Source organism: Malaclemys terrapin, chromosome 3 (genome assembly GCF_027887155.1).
Source record: "Malaclemys terrapin pileata isolate rMalTer1 chromosome 3, rMalTer1.hap1, whole genome shotgun sequence".
In the NCBI taxonomy this organism is placed as follows: Eukaryota; Metazoa; Chordata; order Testudines; family Emydidae; genus Malaclemys; species Malaclemys terrapin.
The window spans coordinates 141,532,716-141,553,826 of record NC_071507.1 but is presented as its reverse complement, the minus strand read 5'-3'; the positions used below and the strand labels follow the sequence as shown (position 1 = coordinate 141,553,826).

Genomic DNA, 21,111 nt, shown 5'->3' with positions numbered 1-21,111 from the left:
TAGTGATTCTCTTAGCCCCATTCTACAATGCCCGATCGCCATAGCATATTAAGAAATTTGTACTAAATAGTGCACTTATCGCTATCATTCACTCAATGTGGACACCACCTAGCTAATCAATTTAGCAGGAGGGATGTCCTGAAAAACAATGCAGGAGACAAAATATACTAGGACACCAGTGTTTAGTGAAGGTTCCACTCTGATGCAGCAGTGCTCTTCCCCACATCCACAGCAGAAAAGTGCACTAAAGTAGTCAGCGTGTAGGAGAAGGGTTAAGCAGGTCCCAAGCAGACACATTAGAGATGTCAGTTCATATTTCCTGCTTTGGATTTTGAAAGGAATGGGTCTGAGTATTTTTCTCTGTACCTCGAGATGGAAAAAGGCCAGAGTATAACGGAGGATCTAGAGGAGTTTGCTTCCTTGTCCACTATACTCGTCTTCTAACCCTCAACAGTCCAAAGCACAGTGAGTAGAGGAGAAAATTGTGTGCAGCCCACAGAAATTCAGAATACAACTAAAGCTATTTGCATCTCTTTGGTACTAGTGAAGTCACTACTCCAGTAAATGAGAGTTCATGAGGGACTGAAGAGAAGAGAAAGGCTTTCCAAAAATGGATGTTGTAAACATCAGTTAGAGCCAGTTTGCCAAACAGGAGGACTTCGCTCACATCCCAACATCTGAAACTATCTGGAGTCTTTAACCATTGCAGTTCAACTTTAAATACCAAAATAAGACAAAATAAACCTTTTCCCAACACAATAGTGATGTGGGATGTCAAGATCTAGCATGCACATAGACACACCTGGTTACTGCAGCTTAACCAAAAGCTATGTTTTAAAACAGCTTATATTCCCAGAGTGAAAAAATAGACAGGCCTGTCTTATAAACAGATTTCTTTGATATCACTGAAATCTGGGGGTGAGAAAAGAACAGATGCTGAGTACATTAGTAATATCAAATCAGAAGTTTTTGGTCAGTTACATAAAGAACATGCTTCCACATGAAGCAGCTCATCCAAATTTAACAGAGGAATCATCTCTTAGACTGAAATATTGAGTAGTTCTGCAGAGGTTATTTCCCTCTCCTAAATTAAACTCTCACCTACTTCAGTTGCTAGTAAATAAAGTTTTCATTTAAACATGGATAAATTTTATTCATACACAGCAGCAGTGCCACCTGCATATTAAAAACGAACAGTTTAGAAGTAAATGTTTTATTCTTCCAACTAAATTCCAGTACTACAAGGGCAGTAAAACAATGATACACTGAAAAATTGCAGCAATAAACATTTGTTAAAGACTGATAGAATAAATAAAAACTACAAAAATGAGAAATCATATAAACCCATTCTTAACCCCCAAAAAAGTCATGGAATACAGAAATGCCCTCCTTTACTATTTCACAGGCAGTACTGTGGGCTAGTTGCTTAAAATTGTCCTGGGGTTACATTCTAATTTAACTGTGATTACAGTTTTGTTGTAGTGCACAGTTATGAAAACCACACTAACTTCAGTCAGAAGTGTCATTCTACATTTTTATTTACACAACCAGTGAAGGGCAAGTTCTAGAACACCAGCTTTAATCCTTTACTTTTTCAAACTTATTAACATAAGAAGCCAAATTGTAATGATACAGCAAATGAGGCCACTGGTATTATTACAGGTAGCAAAGGTCCACATCCAGGTGGTACTGACATCAGGGAGCACTCCAAAACCAGTTGCTGCATAAGAGTGGTTGCCACTGACAAAAGCTTGAAATAACCTGTGTTCACGGGGGTAGGGAGGGTGAGGGAAGGGGGGAAATATGGCATTGCTGCAAGTCTTTTACTGGGACAGCTTGCAACAATTAGGGGGTATAGGGCAGCCCACATATGCAGAAAACATGATTCATGAAACATCTGAAAAGAGGAAAAAAAGAAAAGGTTAGTGACAAGATAACTGAATTCAAATCTAATATAAATCAGTTAAGACAATAGCAAAAATCAATTTAAAATGCAAATCCCCAATGGTTTACAGGAGGCAATTGTATGTGCTATTTGATGCACATACATGACATTATTCAGCACATTTTCATTTCACTCTAAATTCTCCACAGCATCATGAATTCAAGCTTTTAACTCAGTGCTTTTCAGTTAAAATATAGACAAAAAACAGTGGTACTACTGGCCATTTTAAGTATCAAACAATTAAGAGATGTAGTGTTCCTGCTGGATGTTAAAGAAGCGGAGATACTCACAACTAGCAGGCTGTTCTCCATATCGTCGCATGATCTGATCATGCGTGAACTTCACAAATGCGTCGTATTGTTCTGCAAACATTAACATTAGAAGTGAGTGTACCAAGTTTAACTTAGCATGAAAAAAAGGTCAAGGCTTACTTCTTATGCCATACAAGCTATATCAATTAAACAAATGTTGACAGTCTGTAAGGGGCAAGTATGGATTATTCAACACAGCCATCTCATCTCTGCTCCCTAAAAAAAATCCACCCCATTAAACCATGTTAGCAATCAATTGGATTTCCCTTGACAAGCAAACTACAGCACAGAATAAGACAACAGAGGAATTTGGCCAAGGAATATTCTGCACTTAGAGAGAGAGGATCTCAAAGCACTTTAAGCGCACTTAAATTCTCACATTATCCCAATTTTACAGATGCATAATGAAGGCCCAGAGTGGTTAACTGAGCAAAGTCAGTGAGTGGCAGGGCTGGAAGTAGAACCCAACTCCCGCCCTCTAGCCACTGAACATGGTTACAAAAAGGCAGAATTTAAAGGTCTGGGAAATGACAGCACAGAAGTATAAAAGAGCGATTTATTACAATCAATTATGTCACTGATTGCCAAAATGCTGAACAAGCAAGAAACAGCTAACTACAGGATAAAAAGCTAAGTGAAAAATATTTGCTTTATTTCAACAGCAAAAATAGTCACAATAGGGAACAGGTGACTGAGGGTTTAGTAAAATCAGCTATTGAGTAATCTCCTCAAACTAAATACTAAGATTAAGATGATGCTATAAAGAATATTCAGTTCACTCTGAACTCAAAATTAGTCCTTTCCAGAAGGAATCTCTATACATTACATACATAAGAACACATTTTTTCATATTCTCTTCAGTTTCTAATATTGCACCCATCAACATGGTATTAACTTTCAGAATTAGAAAATTAAAGAAGAAGATCTATCAGATGCAGCTCCTCTCCATTCCCCTTCCTCCCTTGTGGAAAACCGCATGTGAGGTGTGTTGGGTTATTACTTTTAAGTGCTCTGCACTGTTCTTAGAAGAGGCAAGGTTAAAGAAAGCAATCTTCAACCAAAAATGTAGCAGTAGTTCTTGGTTTCCACAGAAGAGTCCCAGTCTGAGGGTCCCCCCCATGAAAGTCCCATCCTCCTGCAGGGATGAGCAAAGTAAACAGTGAATCAGTAATCAGCAAGCAGTGCAAAAGAACTCCTAAGTGTGGACTGTCTTGATGATCTGTGGGCCTTCAACCTTTGAGTGGAACTGGCCAGTAACATGGCAGCCCGTTTTTTTAAAAGTGTTTCCCTCTCCCCGCAAGCATAATCTCTGACTTACTGGAAATTCAGATTCAGCCAACTCTACCTCAGCTGCATGAGGATGTTAGCCAAAATACTGGGATAACACAATGGGTATGTCTACACTGCAATCAGACACCTGTGGCTGGCCCATGCAAGCTGACTCCGGTTCACATGACTCAGGCTAGGGGGCTGTTTAACTGCGGCATAGACATTTGGGCACTCTAGGACCCTTCCACCTTGCAGGTTCTATGCTCCAGCCTGAGCATCTACACCGTAATTAAACAGCCCTTTCATCGGAACCCAGGTTTTTAATTGCAGTGTAGACATACCCAATGTGAGCAGATGGAGGGATTGGTTGCCCAGAAACTGTATCCAAGAACAGCAGCAACTCAATTTTAGAATGTTTAGAAAAACAATATATTAAAAACTAGATAGCCACCTCATAAGCTCTCTTGTGAATTTAAATTTGGCTCAGTATAGCACTGGTTTGCATACTATTATCTAATATGCTCAAAGTACAGGTCTACAAATGAAATAGAAATCCCTGATCACTTATCTTACTCATCAAAGTGAATGTCACAGGAAAGGGACAAATCCACAGCTGGCTATTTGAAATCAGTTTTAATGAGGGCTTGTAGCACACATTGGAACTCTGGGTTTTTCCAGGTTGCCTTAAAAGTAGGTAATCACCACAACTACAAAGGAATGAGAAATACCAGAGTGCTATGTAAGAATACAGCAGGTGATATCAATGTATGTCAGTACCCTGTGACCTGAACCTAACTAACCTTCTCAGACCTGTAAAAGTTTTTATATAGGGAACTCCAGAGTAACTTTCATGGGGAATAGAAGAGGAATAATGTTTTAGCCACAGCCCTACTGAGGCTAGTATCTCTAATGATTCTAAGCTCAAGTGAATGCTAATTAAGGTTCCAGGTAGTGGAAATAAGGAAGAACCAAAGAACTCCACTGGATCAGGTTCACTATTTGGAAGATTCAATTGTTTGTCAGACACCAATACACAATGAAAGATGGAAAAAAGGAGCTCTCCGGTAAACTATAAAGAAACCCTAATAAATAGTTGCAGAAGCAAGAAGAGACTCTGAACTTTGAAAAGTACCAAGTGGTGAACAAGTCGGCTTAGGGGCAGAAAGCCATTTGGTTAAGATCTGCTAGAGACTAGATTCCTACTGATTTATCCTTTCATACTGAAGAGCTATCACCTTGGAAAGGATGTGTGAATTGGAAGGGGATACAACCATTGTGGTGGTAAAACACAACTTAACTAGTCTCTTGCTGAGGGACTTGCTCTGGATTTTAATTTGGCACTCCCTCCTCAAAAGTTCCCATATGTTACAGAACATCTGTCATTGCTCTATATATGAATGAGGTAATATGATCCTATAGCATTTCTAACAGCTTTTTTTGGTAACCTCTGCCTTAAGAGCACACTAATCATCATATAGGCTCCTCTCCCCAAGAGATCAGTCTCCAGTGGAACTCTGACTGAGGGCGTGTCTAACTAGAGATTTTTCAGGAAGTACCGGTCATGCAGACAACTTCTCTAGGTTGGAAACCTGTAGTTATCCAGAACACGAATGTGTAAACATTCTTGGTCTTCAACTGAGCTTTTATTATCCTACAATAGTAGAGAACACTTAAGAAGGAATGCACCTGATGATCTCGAGGGAAAGACTCTAAAATTATACAATAAGTACTACAGCAGTAGGAAGCCATCTACCTAACACAGGTATTTAGGAATACTGAGGCTGCTTAAAAGTGAATATGGTAGAAAAATTACTATTTACATGTGTATTTTTACACTGCTTTGAGCCTAAGAACATTCTGGTCTAAGACGGATCTATGGGATGCCCAGCCACAAGTACAGTCAAAGTTCCTCACCTCCTCTAATTGAACTACATCAGTGAGCCAGCAATCCAGCACGAAGAGCACGGGGTGAATGCAACTACCCACAATAAAGAGGGGTTCAGAGGCAGAGGAAACAGGCAATCCACTGTGTAGTAAAGAAGAAAGCAACTATGCCACTGGTCAGAAAAGCACGAATAGTCGCCAAACACTGCTGGTTGTCTGGGATCAATCAGGGTTGGTATATGGGAAACTTCTAGTGCTAAAGGTATCTGCCTCACGTACTGTCCCCTCTATGCCAAATGCAAAACTCCTGTTTAAAAAAAAAAGGGGGGGGGGAGAAGAGAAGCCCCCCTTCCCCATGAGAAAAAAAAACATTGCAAATGGCTCTTAAGAAAGCAAATAGGAAGCCATTTTCTCTGTGGAGACAGAAAATGGGGAGGAGATGGTCAGCTCAAATATGCCAGCAAGAGAAAGTTCTATTTGAAATAAAAACTCTGCTTCCACCAATTGATGGTGTAGAAATACCCATGGAGTTTTATAACTTCTGTCCATAGCAGCACAGAAGACGGGCCAGATAGTCTACAACAGACACTACATGTTATCATTTTTGCTATATCCAGAGATGGAAACTTAAATTTTCAACTTGGGCATCTCATTTCTTAGCCAATACAAGGTCAGGTACACACTGGATATAACATTAATGTTACAGAAATTGCGGTTGCCAATATATTAATCTTTTTTTTCAAGTTGCATTTAATTCAAACACACCTGCAAGTTTTGTGGTCAAAATTTCTTCATACTCTTCACGGATTTTCTCTTCACGTTCTTTCAGCAAACGTTCACAGATCATTCCAACTTGTCTGAGAGTAAACAGGGGCTGTTCTTTTTTCAATGGTGATGATGCTGCAGATGAAGTACCTATGTGTAAATATTTACACACAAGTAACTTGCAGTCAACATTCAACATCTTCCAGCTTTCTACATCATCTCTATTACATTAAAGGTGTTCTCCAAACAAAACATTTGGCAAAATCTTGCTTTAATTTTTGGATACTTCCAAATTTTATTGATATCATAAATATTTTATGCCATCACTTAAAAAGGAAGTAATCTAAAATTATGCTCTGAGTTCAGCACGCTGTAAGGATAATGAAAGCCTCAACAAAATGTTAAATAGCATTTACTACATGCAAAAATGTCTATTACAGCAAAGAAAAGACAGGTTATACTGCTACAGAAACATGTCCTCATTAAGGATCCTAGGCATTCATTGTGAGTAAAGTTACATCTGTTTTTAAAGTCTGAGTTGATCTTTCTGTAAAGACATCTGCTGCTCAATGGTTTAGAAAAAGTTTGTTTGCAGGAAGTTTCTTGCATCCGAAGAAGTGAGGTTTTTACTCACGAAAGCTTATGCCCAAATAAATCTGTTAGTCTTTAAGGTGCCACCAGACTCCTTGTTGTTTTTGTAGATACAGACTAACACGGCTACCCCTTGATACTTTGTTTGCAGGATGATTTACTGGGAATGAGCTAACAAAAGCTTCAAGGAGTGCTCTATTTTAATTCTTTTAATCAAAAGCTGGAATTTGCCAAGACATTAATGCTTGCAACTCCACAAACAGTAAGGATATGACTTAAGCAAGAGACAGTTCACAGGGAATCAGAGAACTTGAGAAAAGTTATCTACCCACACGGAGTCATAAGGTATATATCAAAGTTATACAGAGTTGTGCTTAGATACCTGGCAAAGCTGGTCCAGTAAGGAGAAATGCATGTGGCTGTGCATCAGTAGAACAACATGGATCTGTCTGCTGGAAGCTATTTTCTAAATGTCTCCTCTTCTGCATGCGTTTGTACTCCTGTTTTATGTTGTACAGAATTTGTTCTAAAAGAAAAGTTAAAACAAAAGTTAACCTAGTAATGACTACTTGACAGTATCCCTCAGCTTTATTTCCATTTCAGATATCAAGCATCCGGGATAATTAACTGATACCAATAATAGTTCCTAAAGCTATTTTTTTTAAGTGATGTGTAAGTTGGCAACCCATTAAAGGGGCCCATTTTATCCATTATATTCATGTGTGAAATGCAAATATAAATAAAGAATCTGACATTTAAAGAAGTTCACTCCATAATATTCATGTTAAAAGACTGAAGGTACAAGTGACAAGTTATACTGGTCTGAGGTACAAGACCAGCCTTAAAAGCCCTCCTAGGGTGAATAATTAGTGACAGTTTTAAGGTCACGAACCAGCATGGTTAGAAGTAAATGACAGACACCTTTGGAAACCTGGGAGTTTCAACCTTCCAGCTCTAATAGCACTAGCCACCTTCTGTTGACACATCTGATTTTAATACAGTTCTTCTGATTACTACCTTGCTTCCCTTTGACCCCATCATTATATTTCATCTTAATTAAGGGCTGATATCTACACACCTCCATAATTAAAAACCAATCATTTAAAAGCAGATACTCCAAGCTTCCAGGTAGTGTGAAATATTGATTTCTATTTTTTTCCAGAGATGCTGATAACATGTTGCAACTCAAGGGGGAAGAAAACAAGAGAGTAATCAGAATAATATGATTATATAGTGGGACCTATTATTTTGACATCTGCCAGGACTACAAACTGTTAGGCAAATCGGTACAAAAATTTCAGGATCAGCAGCTTTCTAAACCATGGTCCAGACAAGGAATATTTCATGGATCAAATTTTGGTCTCTTTTGAAGGACAACAATATGGAGTTCAAAATTTGTATAATTTGGTAATATTTAAGTAACTTGAATAACCTAGCCTCAATAATTTAAAATATAGCATCTAAATTATCATCATTCCAGGGGTTAAGCACTGGTATATATGCTCTTCTAAACTTAAGAAATGAATATGCATACTGAAATGTCACAATTATACCAAATGAATTTTTAAGTGGCTATGTATTAAAAAAACAATTTAAAGTAACATTAACTGTTAATTCCCATTACCCCAAGGTACTGCTATACAATAAGAAAATAGAAATTCTTAAATGTTTTACACAAGTTTAAGTTTTATTTCAAAATCTGGCATCTAATAATTTCTAGAAACATGTTCAAAGTGTACCCTAAACATCCCTTCCCTTACCCTCTCCCCTCAAGGCATTCCTATGTTGCCATCTCTACAATTAAACAGTTACCTCTAGCAACGTTCATAGCTTTTGCTCCCATGAGCATCAGCACCTGAATTAGACAACTAATACAGAGAACTACATACACTGGCCCCCTGTCCCCAGTTTCACAAAACACACACAAAAACTTCAAAGGCAATTAAAAGAAAAAAATCGACAGGCTTTCTGCTCTTTAAAAAGGGCCTCCAGATGCTTACAGACACCCCTCTCCCACAGGCATTTTTCAGATTTCTGCAGGTCCAACCACAGCTTGGAAAAATCTTCTGCTCACAGCAAAAACAACACTTCCCAGGATGATCATTAGCTTCTGTAGACTCTAGACTTTCATCTTACAAAATTTAGTTTCTAGTCCTTGGGGCAAAGATATCTTTCCAAATGTCAACTAAACAGAAAGTAATGGCACGCTGTCTCCATGACTCCACAGACAACTTTAGTCAGTACGTCCCTGCTGCTCCTTTGTGTTTTGCCAAACTGCAATATGGTTCTGCTATACAGAATCCTATGGACAACACTGTGTCTAAGCACCTCATAATGGATTAATTTAACACTACTGTCAAATAGGTAAACTGAGGCATAGAGGCTTAAGTGACTTGCCCAAAATCAGAAGTTTTTGGCAGAGCCTATAGTAGGAAACAGATCTTCTGATTCCTTGTCCAGAGGTTTAACCACAGAACTATCCTTCCTCTCATATTTCTCTCTCCCCCTTTCAGCAGTCAGAGGAGTTTGGAGGCTTCAATATCAGACACCTCTTAGCCACAGGTTACAAAAAACAGATCCCTTGGGCAGAGGCAGTGTCAGAACCCTTCTAGGTATCCCTGAACCTTCAGCAAGAGAGCTTCTCATTTGGATTATACACCATGGTCTATCATCGCATAGAGTATTGAAAAATTGGAGTGAAGCCAGAAAGGAAGGCGATATAATGAAAGCAAGGGACATAGTAAAGTAGTGCTTTTACAAATGGACTAGAAAGCCCATGTATGTACAATGAGTTACAATGAAATACAGTTTACAGCAGAGGCTCTCAAATTGTGGTCCAGGAACCACTTGCTGGCCCACCATGGTGCGCAGGCCACATTTCCAGCTGCTAAGTTACATTTAGAGTTAAATACTTTCCTTAATATTACTTTTCTATACAACCAAGTGCTGCCATAGCTACAGAGATGTTATGCGATTGTGAAATGGAGGACAACTGGTTCTGTATTAAAGTGTTATCCACACTATGAAAAAATATGTATTGCAGTAGTTCTCAACTGTCTTAGGGCTTGTCTACATGAACACAGACTGACAAGCTGGGTTGTGAATCTACCCTGCGCTAGCCTGCCACAGTCTAACTGTCCATATGTACCTGTTTCAAAGAGGACTAGATCAAAGCACATTAACTATTAATATGCATCCACAAAGTCCACATGCACAGTTAGACCACAGCAGGCTAGTGCAGGGTAGATTCCCACCCCAGCTTACCACAGTCTATGTGTTCACATAGACAAGCCCCTACAGCTTAAATTCCAAGTGTGCAGCACCACCACATCTATGTTGCTAGTCCATATCAAGGAATTTTTTTAAGATCTGGGTTCACCAACTATACAGACATAAATTAAACTTCAAACATGACAAACCACAACAGAAGTCTTTTTCTGCAATTCTGAAAATAAATACTCCATGTACACAAACTCTCAACTGCAACTGAGAGTATAACAAGGGGAATTCCCTTGGCTTAAAAAAAAAAAAAAAAATTCTGAAGTCATCTCAACTAAAATAGTATAACTTCTTCCTGTCCATCAGAGTACCAAACCAAAAAAACCCCACAGGCTTTTATCAATAACCCCTCCAAAGGAATAGACAAAAAAATCCCACTGAGACTCAAGGCATTAGACAAAAACCTAAAAAGCAGCTAGACTACTCCAGGTCCCTAAACACTATTACATAGCAAAACAGGCAATATGTATGTATGGAGTGAAAAAATCAAACCCAACACATTTTCTCCTCTACTGTCCAGGATACAAGGAACTCAAGAAAGATACATTATTATACTCTTATCAAAAATGATAAATTTCAATTACTTTTTGTCATGGAATGGTAATGTACAACTCTAGGAAGAGTGAGGGCAGATAGCAGGTTGCACTGATTTTAATCAAAGCCATTTAAATCACTGATTTTAATCATGATTTAAATCAGCAAGCAGGAAACCCTGATTTAAATCACTGTTCTGAGTCTTGTTTTACATCTCTGCTTTTTATTTTCCTAAAGAAAGGTTGATTCTCATTGGCTGGAAACTATTAAAATATGTTGATTTATAACTAAATATAGCCTTTGCACTAAATTTCGTGCTTTGTTGCTAACCAGATGTACTGTATCTATACATAGTTAAGCACTTCTATGGCTTAACTTACATTTTATTCAGATTCTGAATTTTTACGTTTTTATTTTAGAAAATGGGGAATGTTCCATTTCACTTATTAGATTAATTTTTACTTGTGATTTTATGAAGCCCTATTTAGACAGAAATTTAAATTTAATTAAAAATGCACATAAACAGCGATTTAAAATTGTTTTTATTAGTTCAATAAAACTACCTTAAATGTGCTAGATAAGGGAAAAAATTGTATCAAAGTATTAGAACTAACTTAATAAACAAAGGAAGTATCTGTAGTTAGGGCACTGAACTTACTGTTTTAGTCACCACATCCTTCAAGCTATTACTACCAGTAGATTTCATTCTCTCATACCTAGTTTTTAACAACAGATTGGAACAATAAACCAGCTTTTCTGCTTTTTCAACTCAGTTTCTCAATTTTTAATAAACTAAACCAGTTGAATAAACGGAAAATACTCTTTGCACCTGCAGAAGAGGCTATTTCTGTTAAAAACTGGTTTAGCAGCACAACCACCATCTCTTGTTCCAGATGCTTATTAGTTGGGCTAGAGAGAGAAAATTACTCTATATAGTTTGGTGATTAGGCAACTCACGCAGGAAAGGGGAACCTGAACCCTGGTCTCCCACAGCCCCATGGTTGGAGCACTCCCCTGGGATACAGGATATAAAAGGGTGCCACCACTTCCTCCTCCATTAGTTTTGTGAATGGTGCTTTCATAGTTCCTTTGCTTAAGATGAAAACACACTTTAAAATGCCCCAAAGCAAAAGAAAACATTTCATTCAAAACTTTTGTCAGGGTTTTTTGTTTTGGTAAGAAAACGGGGGAAAAAAATCTTGTTTATCTGAAAAGGATTTTTTTTTTATTAAAGGTTTTGGTTCAACCAGCAAACCGTAAAATTGATTATTTGCACAGCTCTAATGTAGGTGCTGAAATTTAAGCCACAACTCATATGGTATCTTATTTTATTTGTACTAAACTGCTATAGGCCAAAAACAAAATAGTGAAAATGAAAGCCCAGATCCCATAAACACGTAAATAGGTTCATAACATGAACAACCCCACTGACTTCAAAACATGTGAATCATGGGCCTTGTGCTTATAATTTAGCATGAGTTTATGTGTTTACAGCATCAAGGACTAGCTAAAATAGTTTTTAATTAAAAATTTCTTGACCCACACAAAATCTTTGTCACTTCAAAACAAAACTGCTTTGATGTTAATAGTGAAAAGTTATTTAAACTTCCAATACATCAAAGTTAGTGACCTTTTTATACATAGGCCAAAAATTTCAAAAACAGGAGCCTAAAGTCAGGTTTCCCCTTATGTTGGATTTTTTGTTGTTTGTTTGTGTTTTTATTTTGACCTGCTTTTTATATTAGCAACCTCAGAAATCTTGGTTCCTGGCTTCCATCATTTAGCTGAAGGACACTTTGGCAGAATAAACAGAATGGTGATTCAGTAGGTTGAAATCGAAGTAGCAGCTTTCCCAGCCCTCAAATGGAACCTGAAACTCAGGTTTCAGTTTGTGATGTCACCTTCCAATTTATTTCATTAGAACCAAACCAAAGAATCCTTCAGAACTAGGGCTTGGCAAGCTGGTCAAATAATATAACTGACCACCCATTATTTGAGCGTGGTCAAATGTCAAATATCCCAGCAAGAATACCCTAATGTAGCCGATGGCCTATCTTTTCGATTGCATCACCGTGCCACCTGTTAGCAAGCCTACTTAAATGCCTTGATGACTCATTTTACTACATGCTAATGCCACATGTTGGGGAAAAGTGAACTAGCTGAAACCTGAAGTGAACTAATCAAGAAGTTTTTAATTTACAAATATGAAAGCTGCTGAGGCTTTGTTGATAAATGAGTATCCAAACCACCTTCTGTATTATGGATGTGCTGCCCTCTGATCCTATTTTTCATTGGTCACATTGAAGATTGACAACTTTCTCATCACATGTCAAAAATTAAAAGCACTGTCAATTTTTTCAAAAAATAGAAGTACCAGCAGCCATTTTTCAGTGCCATTTAGTAGAGCACTCACTTTCATCCGCACTGGGTAATCCTTGTCTTATTTGATGGGCACCTTCTATTAAATATCTCAAAGATCTTCAAATATGCAAGACGACACGAGCTGCTGTTGAAAAAGCCTATTAAGACTTTATGGTCTCCACTCTTGTTATGGTTCTAATAAATTAGTGCTTTAAAATATCTGACAATTTTTGACATTATTTGACCAACCATTTTTGCACCAATCAAATGCTCAACCATATTCAGAACCTAACCAATCCTGAGATTTTCATGAAGGAGACAAGTAGAAAACTACCATGATGTCATCTATATATAATCAAGGAGTAAGAAAGGAATCAGCTCCTTTTTAAATGAACTTTTGTACAGTTCAGTAATTCCTAGTTACTATGATCTCACTTATTTACAGCTTTTTCACTAGCCAAGGCCTGTCCCCCTTGTTCATACGCCTTTCATTTGGTCCCACCACACCTCTGATTCGGGGATCACCAGCCAAGTATTCTTCCACGAGCTGTTATCCCATTTCACCATCAAGGAAACTGCCTTGGGAGAGCAGTGGGATATCAATTGAGGCCCCACTGCTCTTCATTTAGTAACAGATCTCCATTCCAGAATCTGCCAACCCAACCAAGATATCTTGGAGGCGGGGGGATTAATGAAGATATGTATTTTAGAGAGATCCAGACATTTAGCATTCTCTTGCTTTGGTCATGCTCAGTCACTTCAATGCATTTTTTTTGCCCTCAAACAAAAAAATAATCTGTTGGTTTTTGCAGTAGATTTCTGACACTGAAAATTATATTTGTCTTAAAGAGCTACACTACTGTGTAAGGTTTATAGATGGCACCATGATCAGCATTTTTTATTTTTTGACATTCACAGCCAGTGCCCACATTTACAGGACCAGTAGCAGAACCTCTCAAGAGACCCAGCGGTGCAGAACGGGCACCCTCACGAGATCCAATTATCCAGGACCACAAATTAACGAAGGTTCTGCTCCTTCTGCTTCACGTCGGGCATTCACATTAGCATTAGTGTGTTTTGCAATAACGTGACATTTCAGAAAATGCCAGAACCCTGGGTCAGGGACTTAAGGAATGACAAAAGAACAGATAATGTGAAATATGCCAGACAACTGGCATTTCTGTATTTTTCTACAATCGCCATAATTTTATTGTCAAACTGGAAGCTAAAAATGCAGGATAAATTCAACATTTAGGCTACACTTGAAAATCAGCCTATTAATCACTTCATGCACCTATACAAGACAAAATCACCTCTCAAAAGGAGGTAAACTGATATAACAAGTTCACATACAGCCAGTGTATTTTAATTCAGGAAACACAGTTCTATGATACTGGGGTATTTTGAAAACCCTTTCATGTTGCCATGATAATACAAGGACAAACTGTCCTGCTAATGAGTGTGTGCACAAGATTATTTTTGTATTTAAATTCTGTTTACTGCTAGTAATAACATGGTAGATCTCCTCTTAAGGCCTTCAAGACTTGCTTGTCTTGGTTCTCAAACTTGTACTTGGCTATTGCTTGCTAGGTTTCAGTCAGAGGAAGCAGGTTTCCTGCAAAGGTAACTCACAGGTCAAAGGAGAAAGATAGCTCAAGGGTAGATTCAACACAGTTATTCCTCTCTAAGTATGCCAATTTCTTTTTCTTGCATAATTTTAAGATTTATTATAACTGGGTTTAGATATTAGATTTTTCTGTGAAAGATCAAAGAACATCTTGAATGGCAAAATCCTCAACTAACCTCTGTTCATGAATCAAGATTCAAGGATACCTCAAGGGAAAGACTATTTACAGCCAATTTACCATATTTGTCCAGTTACTAGGGATATTTGCATGAAACGAAGGCTGCATTTCTTAAGAATGCATCTGTCCTTGCTTGTTTTTCACTTTTTCAATATATTTAGAAGGGCAGGTGAGGAGAAAGAAGGTTAAATCCCATTTTAGAATAATTTAGTACCCCTGAAGGATAAGAACAGGTACACGGTCAAAAGCTATACAGTATTTTTCAAACTCATCAACCAATGTGCTTCAATCCTGAACTAGAGTTAGAGAAGACGATCCATTTTTTTTTTTTTTTTTTTTTACACCTGTTCAATTAGTGGTCTCTATGCCAAGGCTAGCAATAAAGGTGCACTTAGAGATTGTGGGTTTGTGATGTGGATATGTGCCCACTAAAAAAAATAGACTTCTGATGGTATCTGGGAAGTTCAACTAGCTTAATTGGTTTCATTCACTAATGATCTCTGCCTGGATTTGAACCAGTGACATCTGAAATGAAAGGCCTTGTATTTCCAATAGCTATCCATCTCCTATAATCTTTGGTTTGTGACATCAATTACTTACTGGGGAAATGCTCATGAGAATATTACTTCAGATGGAAAATAAACTGCAAATATAGATGAACTTAAAGATCTTGCTCATGTGTTTTTAATAGAGATTTTTCAGGTTAATTCTAAATACAACATTTTTCATGACTTTTGTACGGTATTAGCTGCTATTTAACCTTTGAGAGGAAGCCATTTTCATGGAAGCACACCCGAAATATGAGTTTGTTTGAAGGTACAATATGCAATCTGGAGCAGAGATGCAGAGAAGCCATCTGAAGTTACTATCTGTGTTAATGGGATTTAAAACAGCTAGCGAGAAGAGATCTGCACTGTATTTTTATTTCTTTGGACACTGTTTCCCACCCTACCCACTTTCAATCAACCTAAAAGCCTCAGTTTCAGAAGAGCCTGTAGCCAGTACAGCATAATCTGCCTTTTAATTGCAAGCACAATGCTGGAATTATCAATTAGTAAAATATTACTACTATTTTTGCCCTTCCGAGTATGTTCCTCTCCTCAGCAAAAGCAACTGAAGATGAACCTGTCCTGACATCTTAAGGAAGAAAAATACATCATTCCTCCCACCACTTCCATCACCTAAATTTATCAGCTTGATAAAAAGAGAGCATAGTAGCTTTAAGATTTCACAGGGGAAAGTTATAAGGTACAGCAAGTTACCACAGGACACCTAAGTTTAAGTCATGCCAAAGTCACAAATGAATTTGAACTTGGTGGACTAGTCCCTATGGGCCCAAAATACAAAACCACCAAAAAACCTTGGCACAATTGACTGCCTCTTTGAGTAACCTGGGCCTCACTCTATTAAAAAACACACTCAAGACACTACCATTTATGCTTTATTTTCAGAACAACTGGAAACACTCACAACATTGTAGTTAAAAAGGCCACCCTCCAATCTGTTTTTGAAGTACCACAATAAAGCGTATTCTAACCCACCTTGCATGGGGAAATCCTCCAGATACAAGAAAGTGAGCACCTCTGATGATTTTTGTTTAATCCTAGCCCTTCAAACAAACTTAAATATAAATTATATTTAAAAGTGCTCTCTGTCCTTCTAGTCAGTCAGTCTACTCTAACACCCTTTCCTCTATATATACATACACACAAAATATTCTTACCTAAGTCAAATTTTAGCTAGAACCTATGTAAAAGGAATTTCAGGCAAGTAGGAGTACAAAGACTAATCTACTCAAAAGGGGGTGGGGGGGAGGAGGAAATCTTACTAACATTAAGATAGCGCCACTCTTTCCCTACCAGAATTGTATTTAAGTAGCATTGCCTGCACCCTACGCAAGTTAACCTTGATGTAAAAGTTTAAGATTGATAATTCCTTACAGATGCAAAACACTTCATGGTATGGAATGGAAGAATGATTCAAAATAGTCATAACAGTACTAGATACAAGATCTATAGGAGGTATAGATGAGAAACCACAAAACACAATTCAGCTGCCAAATCCACTGAGAAACTAAAAGCGACTTAACAGCTGTCAAAATAACCACAAAATATTAAAACACTCCTGTTAGATATAAATTTCATCCTAAAGTCTTCCCTCTCCCAAATAGAGGTATCATTTATTTGCCTATGAGCATTTTATACTTAATTTAAGACAGCTGGTGTTTCGTCTGGCTAGCATACTATGCGTGTTCCTGCAGACACTATTGCCATTCAAGTTGCATTTTGTTTCCAGATAACACATTTGTTTCTGAAAAGATTAATCAAGTGTTGAAATACTGAGGTGCACAGCCATAAACTGGAGTTGAACAGCACCAGGACTGACAGGTCAAAGAAAGAATGTATTTGTTGTATGAAGTACCATCTTGATTTAAACAGCAGCATCAAGTGTGTGGGTTTTTTTGTTTTTGTTTTTCACACACACACACACACACTTACTTTAGGTCTCAAATTACTAGAAATCTTTTCATTAAACAAAATTTAAAACAAATTCTGGCTGCAAGCATTGAAAACCTAAACACTACAGCATTGTACTTGAGAAACAGTGAGTGAAATTAACTAAACTACCTATTGTGAGTAAATTTCACTGTCCATAAGTGCAAAAATTAAACAAGCAGTGAAAGTTTGAGTTAAATTTTAAATGTTTTTTTAAACAGACACTAGGGTTCTTTACAGTGTGCCTTTAAAAGGGAAGGCTCTCATTTTAAAAGAATGCATTAGCAAGTGAGACCAGGATAATAATACACTTAGAAATGTCACTTATGACTATGTTTAGTGAAAAGCATAAAATTAGACAGAACTTAAATATTCACAGTAAACACTAAAGAGGTATGGCAAAGCAAAAGCTCCCATTATTACAGCAATCTTATGTCAGAGCACACCCATGTGTGAGCATGCATAACTCCCAATTAAATTGAGCAAGGTTGTTGTTCAAGATCATTCAGTAACACTGAAACAAACATTTTTATTCATTTGTGCCTTATCTTTCACTACATAATTCACAAAGCCACCATAATTACTCTGATAATTAGAACCAACTACACCATATCAAAAATCAAAATTTAGAACCTAATAGTGGAAAACACAGTTTAATGACTACTTATAACACTTATTTCTGCTTGGAAAAAATCAATTATGATGATTATAATACTTGATTAGTCAAGATTTTATCATTAATATTCAGACAGTTGTATGAGATTAGAGACATTGCCAAACTGACAATTGTTGACAGCAAATTTCTCTTTTTAAGTTTTATTTTGAAGATGCAGTTTAAAAACTAATGTATGGATACAAAGATCCATAAATAAAAGCCGATGTTGAATCTGATCACTTAGATTTTGGCATTTCCTCTCCAATAACTAGTGTATTATAATAATCTTTCCTACTCAATTTATTTAATTTGATCATTTTAGATACATTTACTGGATTATTATACATATTCTTGCCATTACAGAATCACCTTTTTTTTAGGAATTTAAGTTTTTTCAAAGGAAAGATGAGGTAGGGGCCCAAGACAGACCAACTATATATGCTCCACATTATCGACTAATAATAAATCTTAGTCTCAAAGGCCCTATATAAAGACCATTTAGCATTAAGACAGGAAATGATTTTAACTACCACCCATGCCTTGAAATTGTATCAATACTCCTCCCCCCTTGAGCAAGATGCATTACTATTACAGTGCAGTGGCCTGACCAACTTTTTTTTTTTAAACCACATTTACATGAATTATTCATAGCATGGATCCTTCTATTTCCCTAAGAAATTATCCAACTGAAATCTTAGTATTTAAACAGTAACTCATAGTTTGAAAAGATAAGCAAACTAAGCTTGTTCTTAAAGATTACATATGTACAGACATTTAAATGTCTCATTGCAGTGTCATCCTTTACAAAGCTGCCTGGTGATCCATTCAAAACCCTTTCCAACATTTTTATTTAAAAAAAATCAAATATTAAGTCATTGTCACTAAATTTAAGGAACTACCATTTTATACATATAATATCATGATTCCTTAAATTTGATCTTTTTAGTGTTTGACTAAGGCCTGTAGAACCAGAAGTGTTTAATCAGGACCTGCTGTCTATCAAGCTAAGCAAGCAGATCAGAACTGTCCTAGTAACAAAGAACTTAAAATACACACTTAAAACTACAGTTTAGCACCGGAAACATAAGAATTCAGCAATTCTTATCAAAAGGGGTAACAAATTTAACAAAGGACCTGATTTAGTGGCAATTTAGGAAAGGCCTTTTCTGCACACAAAGGAGAGATTTACACCTCAGCTGCACGGCCACAAAAAACTCATGACTGCATGCATGGATGACAAACGTTGTGAAGTGCATTACTGGAAGCGGTAGGCTAAACTGACACAGGGAAGCCAGCAGACTCTGCACACCCAGCCAAAATTCATTTTCTCCTAGATTCGTTTGCGAAATTGATCTAGTTGTTTTTTAAATTGAAACAATTGCACAAACATGCCTAGAGCTAAGTCTTAGGGCCACCAGTTGAATCTTCTCTTACTTGAGAAGAACATGAAAAGGGTTTCTTTCCTCCCAACATCTTTGTGATGACAGAGACTCGCTAATTACATTTTATTTGTCCCGAAGGCAACTTACGCATTTAAAGCCAATCACTTTCATCACTTGATTTTTCCATGAAACTTTAAAGACACCACAGACTGTCATTTCGGTCCGTGCCACATCCTAGGCGACTGGAAAAGGCATTTTCCCTTTGTTGTATCCGCTTTCGCCCTTGCCCAAGTGGCGTTTTGTGGGTGATTGATGACAGGACATGCCCCCCTCCCCCTCCGATATCTGAACAAGAGGAGAGGAGGTGCCGCCGCCCGCCTCACTGAGGCACCACCACTCGCTCCCGGCGCTAATGGCTGCAACAAATCGATCGGGGGACCAGAGAGGGGGGGCTCGAGCCCAGGCACCTTTCCCGGGTGTGATCGCGCCTCCCCCACGCCCCTACGTACATGCTCACCCCCCTCCGCCCCCAGGATTTCCGCAGTTTGACTCGCCCTGCGGCTCCCCAGCCGCCCAAGGAAAGCCTCCACGCCCGCCTCAGCGCAAAGAAACCCGCCCCCCCGCCAGCTCCCCCTGCCTAGAACGAGCCGCTCCCACCCCCCCAGCCGGCCCCGACCTGTCGCCTCAGTCTGCACCCCCCCCCCCCCCCGCCGGCATCGGCCCAGCCCGCCCCCCCCCTTTGCTGCCAACGGCCATTTCTATTGTGTCGTCTCCGTGGCGATGCCAAGCAGAGGCGGAATCGCCCCGTCTCTGCCGCTGCCATTCCCGCAGCCCGAGAGAAAATGGCTGGAGGAGACTCGAGACCCACCTCTCCCCCCCCCCCCCCGCACGCCCCAGGAGGGCCGAGAGCCCCCTCCCCCCCCAGCCAGGACTCGCTCCCCTGCCCCCCTCACACTGAGCCCCACCCAACCCCCCCCCCGCCGCGGGGCCCCGGCACCCACCTGTGGTGAGGCGGGAGGACACCTCCCCGAAGGGCGAGGGCTCCATGCGCAGGTATTTCTGCGGCGAGGCGGCGGCGAAGGACGAGGCGGCGGCGGCCGAGGAGGCCGGGGCGGACAATGGCGCACATCGCCTCCGCTTCGGGGAGGCCGGGCTCAGCAGAGGGTCGAAATCCAGAGTCCTTTTCAATGTGGCGCCGCAAGCCATGGCCGGGGGGCAGCGGGCCGGGGGCTGCGGAGAGCCGGGGAGCGCGGGGCAAGGGGCTCGGTGAGAGGGGTGGGGGAGACGGCAGCAGCCGGCCCAGCCCAGAGGCGCCTTCCCCACCGTCTGGGGCGGATGGTGGGGGGGAGCTGCGTCAGGGCCTCCGCCTCCTCCCTATCGCCCTCTCCAGGGAGCGGCTCCGGCCCCCCCGGCGGCTCCTTCGCCGACGGATTCGCTCTCCGCCCGCCCCGCCCTCGCGAATTCCGCCCCCGGCCGTTCCCGGGGCGGTTGCTGGGACGGTAGGTGCGGAGCTGGGCTCGGCTCGCCGGCTAGGGGCCGCCGATGAAAAGCGATGGCAGCGGCGGCGGCAGCGCTTCCCTCTGTGACTCTCCCACACCAGCAATATGGCGTCAATAACAACGCCGCTGATTCAAAAACCAGCCCTCTTCAATGCGCCTGCGTAGCAGGGGCGGTGGCCGCCGCAAAGGATTAGGGGCCTTGTGGTTTTTCACCGGCTTCCCCTGCACTATGCGAAAGCGTTCAAAGGGAGTGGGGAGGAACTACACTTCCTGCCATGCAGCGCGCCGGGGCCCTAACTTCCGGGGTAGAATTTAAATCCCACAGAGGCTGCTGAG

General features: G+C 39.7%; 1 protein-coding gene across 4 annotated transcripts; it reads right to left on the bottom strand.

The window, feature by feature from the left end:
* Positions 1 to 1,520: 1,520 nt before the first annotated feature.
* AKIRIN2 (akirin 2) lies at positions 1,521 to 20,907 on the bottom strand. 4 transcript variants are annotated; one of them, XM_054023075.1, is made up of 5 exons: positions 20,278 to 20,904; positions 7,148 to 7,291; positions 6,175 to 6,309; positions 2,236 to 2,307; positions 1,521 to 1,897 (listed from the first exon to the last, which is right to left on the bottom strand). In XM_054023075.1, exons 1-5 carry the CDS (start codon positions 20,480 to 20,482, stop codon positions 1,887 to 1,889), a joined length of 567 nt encoding a protein of 188 aa, XP_053879050.1. In that variant the 5' UTR covers positions 20,483 to 20,904; the 3' UTR covers positions 1,521 to 1,886. The 4 variants fall into 4 exon arrangements, with proteins under 4 accessions (XP_053879050.1, XP_053879048.1, XP_053879049.1 ...); XM_054023073.1 differs by having other exon boundaries at positions 6,175 to 6,324; positions 20,278 to 20,898; XM_054023074.1 differs by lacking the exon at positions 1,521 to 1,897 and adding an exon at positions 3,257 to 3,391 and having other exon boundaries at positions 2,260 to 2,307; positions 20,278 to 20,907.
* Positions 20,908 to 21,111: the final 204 nt, after the last annotated feature.

Bases quoted from the DNA above. Each gene is read 5' to 3' on its own strand.
- AKIRIN2 (XM_054023072.1), bottom strand. From the start codon at position 20,482: ATGGCTTGCGGCGCCACATTGAAAAGGACTCTGGATTTCGACCCTCTG. The intron at 7,292-20,277 runs GTGGGTGCCGGG...CTTTTCTTTTAG, and splicing joins GTCCTCCCGCCTCACCACAG to AACAAATTCTGTACAACATA. The intron at 3,392-6,174 runs GTGTGTTTGAAT...TCATCCCTGCAG, and splicing joins TTTGACCACAAAACTTGCAG to GAGGATGGGACTTTCATGGG.